The sequence below is a fragment of the Rosa rugosa genome, chromosome 7, assembly GCF_958449725.1.
Source record: "Rosa rugosa chromosome 7, drRosRugo1.1, whole genome shotgun sequence".
Taxonomy (NCBI): Eukaryota; Viridiplantae; Streptophyta; class Magnoliopsida; order Rosales; family Rosaceae; genus Rosa; species Rosa rugosa.
Genome location: NC_084826.1, coordinates 14,648,479 through 14,656,835, shown reverse-complemented (window position 1 = coordinate 14,656,835; position 8,357 = coordinate 14,648,479). Strand labels below are relative to the sequence as shown.

General features: G+C 37.7%; 3 protein-coding genes across 3 annotated transcripts; 1 reads left to right on the top strand and 2 right to left on the bottom strand.

Annotated features, from left to right (window-relative positions):
* Positions 1–968: 968 nt before the first annotated feature.
* LOC133722892 (NAC domain-containing protein 71-like) lies at positions 969–1,994 on the bottom strand. Its single transcript, XM_062149749.1, has one exon. The coding sequence runs from the start codon at positions 1,992–1,994 to the stop codon at positions 969–971; it is 1,026 nt and encodes a 341-aa protein (XP_062005733.1).
* Positions 1,995–2,561: 567 nt separating this feature from the next.
* Positions 2,562–3,546, top strand: LOC133721262 (uncharacterized). The gene is made up of 2 exons (XM_062147827.1): positions 2,562–2,868; positions 2,946–3,546. The coding sequence occupies exons 1-2, from the start codon at positions 2,636–2,638 to the stop codon at positions 3,370–3,372; spliced, it is 660 nt and encodes a 219-aa protein (XP_062003811.1). The 5' UTR covers positions 2,562–2,635; the 3' UTR covers positions 3,373–3,546.
* LOC133721261 (vacuolar protein-sorting-associated protein 37 homolog 1) lies at positions 3,484–7,991 on the bottom strand. The gene is made up of 7 exons (XM_062147826.1): positions 7,736–7,991; positions 7,214–7,426; positions 5,146–5,233; positions 4,300–4,339; positions 4,164–4,210; positions 3,952–4,072; positions 3,484–3,823 (listed from the first exon to the last, which is right to left on the bottom strand). Exons 1-7 carry the CDS (start codon positions 7,747–7,749, stop codon positions 3,660–3,662), a joined length of 687 nt encoding a protein of 228 aa, XP_062003810.1. The 5' UTR covers positions 7,750–7,991; the 3' UTR covers positions 3,484–3,659.
* Positions 7,992–8,357: the final 366 nt, after the last annotated feature.

Genomic DNA, 8,357 nt, shown 5'->3' with positions numbered 1-8,357 from the left:
CTGGTGTGTGACTATGATGATACAAACAGCTTATTTCTGTTCTCCAACAAGGAACAGATACACTTCATACGTTGGCTTTCTCATTATCACACTCTAGGTTACAGAGGATTCAAGATTCACATGGTTTTTGTCCTGGTTATCTTATATAGTTATATCAGCATTCAGCTTTCATCATCTGTAATATTCTGTATGTATGGATAATAATTGGATATATAGCAATTTCATCTTCTTTTGTCTTTTATCATGATCTCTAAGTGTATTCAATATTTCTAAGCATCAGAATATGGTAGAAACCTCTGTCCTAGAGTTTTACTTGTAGTATACTCATAAATGGCCCAGCATTTGTTTTATTGCAATTCAGTCGTAGCAGATAGTAATATGAAGTTTATTGGTAGTAGGCACTAGTAGTTGTAAGAAGACAACGTTGCTTTCTAATTCATGCCTTATTCGATACCTCGACCACCTGAGACTATAGAATTCAGGTATATAAAGTTGAAACTACTACTGGAAGAAAATATAAGCAGAAAACAATAATCTGGATTACTTTAGTTGCAAGATGTGATCTTGAATTGGCCAGAAGTAGATCTTTCGTTTCAGTTGAGATTCACTTTGAACATGATTCATAATTTTTTGTGTTACTGAAAATGCTGCAGTACATGTACACACTACATTACAAAGATCAAATGTAACAGCCAACTAAAGAGTGAAAAGCAAATGCAAAGTATTTGACTTCCTTGAAGAGAAATTAGATTAGAGTGTAGTATAGTAACTAGTAATTAATTACTGTGTTCAGAATAAAAAAGAAATCTACAAAGATCTCCCTAGCTAAAACTAAAATATACAAGTAGTAGTCCAGCCAATTCATTGAACTTGGCTGCCAAAAGAAGTTGCCTCGAGGGGAGGAAGAAGTTGGAGTTGAGGAATGCCTGTGGTCAATTATCCAAATACTGATGCTGACCTCAGAATACTCACAGTGCTTTAGGTTGATCTTGATCAAATCCATAAAATTCGTCAGACTGCAAGTAGGGAGTATCGAGTGGAATATCATAACCACAAACCATCAGATCAAAACCACTAGAGAGCTGCTGCTCGTGAACAAGAGAGGGAGAAGGCAGCAGTTTCTGCTCATCTTGTTGGTGTTGTTGTTCCTCGCAACTGTTGTTAGGTTCTACTTGTTGTTGCGGCACTAGTAGTGAAGAATCCGAAAGTTGTTCCTCATACCATTGATCAAGAGAAGCCAAAAACTCATCACTATTGAAAATGTCATGATAATCATCAACCAAGCCAGTTGGAGAGAACACTAGGTTCTCATCCATACAGTAATCATGATCATCACATTGTGGGGGCAGTTGCTGTGTGCTACTAAATGAGGCACTTCCCTTTTGTTGCTCACACGTGTTGTTTTGAACTTGAACTCTCTTTGTCTTTCTGTGATTCTCATCCTCATTAGTCTTATCAGAACTCTTCTTCCTCTTTTTTCTTCCTCCAGCTCCTTTATCATTGACTTTGAGTCGGCACAAAGCCAGATCGGGTGCTTGGTTGATGGTGTACTCATCCATCAACCAAGCAGCATGGTGTTCAAAGCCCTTGTCTTTGTTGTTCTCGTATCTAAACTTCCTTAGTTTCCCATAAGGCTCTTCAATTCCACTGACATAGACAGGTTTAGCGGCTTCCGTCTCGCTCCATGTGCCCCCATCGCAGCCAATTCTGCGAGAACAGCGGGAACCCAACTTCTTGACCCGGGAGAAGAAATAGATATAATCTTGATGTGGAAATTTGGAAGGCTCATAAATTCTCCAAATATCCCATGGTGGTAAACCTGTGGTGCCATATATTTCAATCTCAGGGAATGTTTGTTTTCCTCCAATTGGGGTTGGGGATTTGATTCTGTTGTAGAGATAGCTTCCCACTAAATCAGAATCAGTGGGGTGGAAGGTCTTCACAACACCGACATCAAGGTCTTCTAGGCTCATCATGAAACAAGAAATTGCCATTTTAATTGAATTAATGTAGAGTAGGAAACTTGCTCGAGACCTTTTTTTTTTTTTGGGAATGAGAAGGAGAGTCTGGGGGACTGATGAATTAATGTAGGGTAGGAAACTTGGTCGAGATGAGAAGGGGAGTCTTGTTTTTTTTAGGAATGAGGAGGAGAGTCTGGGGGACTGACTATATATAGATGGAGGATTCGGCACTCCCTTGCAGATTAGGATTTAGGAATGTTAATTTTCGAAACTGCCCCTGAGGAGAATATTTGCTCTTCTCCGTGTTGGATTAGGATTTAGGAAATTGCCCTTGACCAATTAACGCACTGGAGAAGCCGCTTCTCTTTGTCTTCTCGCTTCCATCTCTCTTTGTTCTTAACTCTTAAGTCTTATTAAAAGACCAATTTTTATTATTATTTTTTGAAATTATTTCTATTTATATTTTAAAACCCTAAAATTGTTTCATTCTCTCTCTGCTCTGGTATTGATTGACTTGTACAAGTAAACACATTTAAACGCCACGGTTCTTCTACGGCCACGTGGCAAAATCTTAGCCGCCCAATTGAGGCGGTCACAAAATAAATCCCGGCCACAGATGCCCGGTCCGCCAGAAGCTTGGAGCTGAAGAAGAGTCGGAGTTGGGATCCGAAGCCATGGCGACCCGACTTGCGCGAAGAACAATAGCTTCATCTTCTCTGTTCCGGCGATCAACGGCGATCACCGTCTGCCACGGCGGCTCCGAATCGAGGCGGCCTTTATCGTCGTCGAGTAGCAAATCCGAGAAGCCGGAGAAGAAGAAGCGGCTGGACCGTCTGTCGACGACCATAGACGCCGTCAACGAGCGCAAACTCCCTCCTGAGCTTCGCGGCCAGCGCAACACCGTCAGGTACGGGTGAATTCATACTGATGTCGGAAACGTTACCATTAGTTTAATAACTGAATTTGAATTTGAGATGCGGGCAGGTCGGAAACTGATATAATAAACGTGGTGGAGCAGAGAATATGGCATTCGATGGAGGAAGGGCAGTTTGAGAATTTGCCGGGGAAAGGGAAACCGCTGGACCTGAGTTGCAACCCTCACGCAGACCCGGCGGATGACACATTGTATAGGATTCTATCGAAGAATGGTTGCGCGCCGCGGTGGGTGGAGCTGAACAAAGAGATCAGGAGTCAGGCGGCGGAATGGAGGAGGGCTCTGAAGAGAGCTTGGGAGAAGAGAAATGGGGATGGAGATCAGGAGAAATGGGTGGAGACTTGTGAGGCTTTGAAAGTGCAGTTGAAGCAGATTAATAACAAGGTTTTGGAGTATAATCTCATTGTTCCTTTTGGGCGCCAAATGTTTGGAATCAAGTGGGAGAAGGAGCTGGATCGTATGGAATTCAAAGAGTGATATTGCTGTTCTAGACTATAGAGGATTGTAGAAGAGAAAAATGCTAGATACTATTATTTGGAAAACGTATGGGATTGAATGAGAAAGTTTGTGCTTGATGTTTTACACTAATGAATGCAAGTTTGTACGCAGATTACTATGCTATGACAAGCAATTTACCAAATATTACACATACACAGTAACAGAAATCAACCATCTAGGAGCATTGTTTCCAAATTGTTCTCTTATGTATCTATTAGAAATTATACATTTTTTTTTTTTTTTTTTGGTTCATAACTATAACAATTTCAGCCAATTGAAGATGTTTTTGCTGCAAGATGAACAAGCGCTCGCCGGTGGTAAGTGTTGCGGAGCTTCTTATATTTTGGAATAAAAGTCCCGAGATCGATTTCACTATTGAGGAGTTGCCTGTGCAGTTCTTCAGATTCCTCCTCCGTCTTATTCATTGCTTCTGCAGTTAGAAATAGTATTTCACGACCAACAAACTCCCAATCATGTTGAGAAAAAGTAAAGAAGTCTAATATTGCATATTGCTTCGACAATACTAACATAAGAAATTTTATTAGTGATACTGCATACCTTGAAGCCTTTGGAGAAGGGAAGAAGGTGAACATAAATTCAAAGTTTCTTCTTTCTGTCGCTCAAGCTCATTTAGCCTCTCTTGGGCGGCAGCCAACTCTGTCGTTCTAATTATTCTGCACTGTGACCACAAAACCCAGAAAAGGAGAGTATTACAATCAATGCAATGAGATTGCCACTAGTATGAGAAACCAAAAAGTTATAAACCCTACCTGGTTTCTAAGTTCCACCATGCGCGGTTCCTTTTCCAAGTTTTCCCCTATTTGATAAAATAATAATTAGACTCCCGTTTTTTCATGTAATTCAAGAACAGGCAAATAAAATTTAGGACATGAATCCAAGACTCACTAGTTAACTGCAGAGTTTCCTTTCGTAGCTCTTCCCTTAACTGACATCAGGAAAAAGAGACATCAGGAAAAAGAAAAAGGTGTAAACAGATGTCAGAAAATCAGTAGTATCAAGAAATAAAGCAAATTCATATTAAGATACAAACTATCAACCTATAAGGTTTTCACAAAATGACTTAAAAAAAAAAAAAAAGGCCATCATATCAAAGCACACATCTACTACTATAAGAGAACTGTCTTTAATCACAGCTAATCATAGGATCTCAGTAATGCCCTTCTATTTATCAGTTTCTATCACCTACATCCTAATTTCTCTCACTTGGATTCTGTATATTCTCTTTTCACAACTTCCATTCTTCTGCAGAAAACTTCCATCATAGTACACATGCATCGCATGAGTGGTGTTTCTAGTTGAATATAACAGCTAGTATAGATCCTACCAAGATCAATGTGAGTGTGAGTGTGTGAGTGAATATGCAGAGTACAACTTACTTGAGAAAAGCACATTTTCAATACATGGCCTAAAGAGTCTTGATTACTAATCATTATAAAATGAGATAACATCCAATCAATAGTTTAGGCTTGCAAAATTAATTGAATGGACTGTATAACCACAATCTCTATGATGCTATGCACAAGTTCTTTTGTCACTCCTTCACATGATTTATACGTCCAAGTGCTATATTTGTGGAACCAATTTCAGCCAAGTGACATTCAAAAGTCAAAACCAAAGAAGAAACAAACATCTAGACTACACTTGAACTTACTTATACAACCTATTAGGTGTGATTCTATATCTTAAAAAAGTATGACAACTGCAATATTAAAAGTAACATGTAGAACTTACATTATTTTGATCCTTGACCTGATCGAGCGACAGGAAAAATTGATGGTATGCATCCTTGTCAGACAAAAGCTTTCGTAGTTCATCAACACTAAAAGTATTAGCAGGAGAAACATAATGATTAGTTTCTGCAGAAAGGCAAGAACAGTATATCATTTAAAACACTATATATGACATGAGATATATATGACATGAGACGGTTTATCCCTGCACTACTGGACACATTAGACATTAATATTCAAAACAATGTATTCAAAGCGTGCAAAGAAAAAAAAAAAAAAAAAAAAAATTAACAGTCACAACATCATAAAATATCTGTGCACAATATAATTATGATTCTCAATTATAGGGATGATACAGATGAAATTCATTGTGTCAACAACTTCTATTCTTGACATAAATATATAAATAAATAAATAAATATATATATATATATATATATATATATATATATATATATATATATATATATATATATATATTACAAATCATGGATCACAGCTGATGCAGGAAAATAAGAAAAGAAAAAAATCTAGAATTGTTGTTTCTTTGTAGATTCCTATTGCTGAACTGATCATGACTGTTTTCTAACAGAAACAGAAAACATTTAAGAAGACTATAATAAAACTACTAGCAGGGGTCCTAGGAGTCATACTTAGGGCCAGGCTGCATCACACAGGGTAGAAAAGCACAGGCTGCCCCTTATTAAGGTCAAATATGAAAAGTAAAGACTACAATGCCTCAGAATAGAGAGCTAAGATAAATATATAAGATAATCCTAACAACCTCAGGCCTCCATAAAACCAATCTCTAGATTCTATAAGATAATCCTAAATAAAGATGTTTCCTATCCAACATCAAGAAGAAATCCTACTAGCAGCTAATTTTATTAAAAATAAAAATAAATAAATAAATAAATCCAATACCAATCATGCAAGATTCCAGGTAGGCCATCTCTAGGGAATGCCAAATTAAAACTTGGACCCTAAACTCTCTTTAACATGTCTCCTATATACCTTTAAACCTCTAATGGCTTCTGCTACTTATGTCCCCCATCAACAATGCAGCAAAGAACATTAGAGCAACCACATTTACTATGCTGACAACTTCTGGTAAGATGAAAATGCATGAACTTAGACAACAATTGACGATAATAAGATAGAGAATGTTCTTTTCTGGTCAGAAACATGTCAAGGAAACACTGTTAGAAATCAAAGTTATAATGTTTCACTCTTGTTGTAGGACAAGTGAAAGAGAACAAGATAGATAGGAGAGAGAGGAAAGTAGAGTAAACTGATATTAGTAATTACTTGTTTTCACTATGCCAAAGCCTCCCCCGTAATATAATAAGATCAAACCATATAAGTTACCAAAGTATAATAAATGTGCAAAAGAATTTAAACCCCCAAGTTATTACTTACTACAAATATATCATTCCGAAGTGGGAGAAGAGTATCAATCATCAAGTGGGAAAGTTAAACCAAACAGAGTCCATAGCATACTAAGTGAAGAGTCTTGAATAGATGATTTAAATAATTGATTTTTTAAAACAACTTTCTGTATGCATTACCAAACATATCCAACTTTCATCCCCTTACACACAGTTACATTTTCTATTTCTACATGAACTGCCCTCAAATTAGAAATGCATTGCGTGTGCAATACATGTAATTTTCAATAAATAACAATTCAAATAAACCGAATTTCTAAGCTTTTGTGCCCGGCATAAATACAAACTGTTTCCTTCTATTAGTCATCAACTACTTTTCAACATTCTTCGTTCTATCAAAACCTTCTGAGGTATGTTCTTCAATTTCAAGTCATGAACCAGTTCAAACAAAACTTACAACTACCCAAAACAATCAATAAGGGATGGCAACAAAATGGACTGAACAAGCATTTGCAGATTATCTAATCTAATGCACAAGAAGCAACAAGTAGAAATACACCGACCTAGAAACACGAACTTAATACACAATGCATAATGACGATGATATAGTAAAAAACTGTGCTATGAGTAAACCATCATTTATATACAGTCAATAGATATCCGTAGCACCAGGATTCCTACCTTTTGTCCTTCAAAGAAGCAATAACACCAGCAGCTTCGGTGGGAGAAACAGGTGAGGGGGAGTTACCCCTAGAACTCAAATTGGAAGCGGAAGAGGTTCTACTTGGAGTTAAAGGACGAGAAGAGCTCGTGGAGTTAACAGAGTGAGGATAATAGGACTGCTGTGATAGAGCATCCTCGGGACGTGGCTGAGCTTGTGGCTCCTGTGATCCCCTGTACATAAAAAAACACAATCAAAACCTCCATCTTCCAACACCCAACCATATCAAAACCAAACTAAAATCACAATTCAATGCAATTCGCAACCAATCTAGCATACACAAGCAAATCAGTTCACAAAAATCATCGCAGTTTCAAAAACCAATTCAATCAATACATCAATTCGCAGAAACAGTTGCGTAATTTCAACCGTCATCTGCTATGAAATTGTAAAAATGAAGGATTCGGTATCGGAATTCACCGCTGGAATTAGAGAAGCTATGACTGAGAAAAACCCTAGCATACAAGGAAAAGCGAAATTACCAGAATTTGAACATGGCTGGGAGAGGTCCGATCAAAATGGAGCTGAACCGAATCGGAAGCAAGTTGAGTCCGCAGAGAAAATAGAGAGACGAAGACGGCGAAGTTGAAGAGGAGAAAGAGTTCGAGAGGTGGAGCTGGGTTTTCCGGTTTGGGTATCAACGGTTACGTCTCCGAGTCGTGGTCGAGATCGATGTTACAATACGCGTGGAAGATGAGGAACGGCAATGAAAAAGTATAGGAAGCAGCCGTGTGGGTATTCTTTCCTCCAAAACCACTTGGGCCTCATGAGAAGTTACAGGACATAAATCAATTCTTAAAGCCCAAACATCAGTTTTTTTTATTTATTATATCGACATTAAATCGTTCGTTCAAACTCTGAATTATCGAGTAACTTTGAAGTGGAGAGCTAGGTATTGAAGATATATGTGTTAAAAGCTTAAAATCTTTAGGAAAGGTTCTTCTCTATACATATTCTGCAACCACTTTCATCATAGAAATCATTTTCAATAGTGCACTTGATCCTTAAATGACAAAATAGTGGGTTTAGAGCATCTCGAGACCTCAGATACAATTAGAAGTAGTCGACACGTTTGTAAGCTATAATTTTACTTTCAAATGTTGG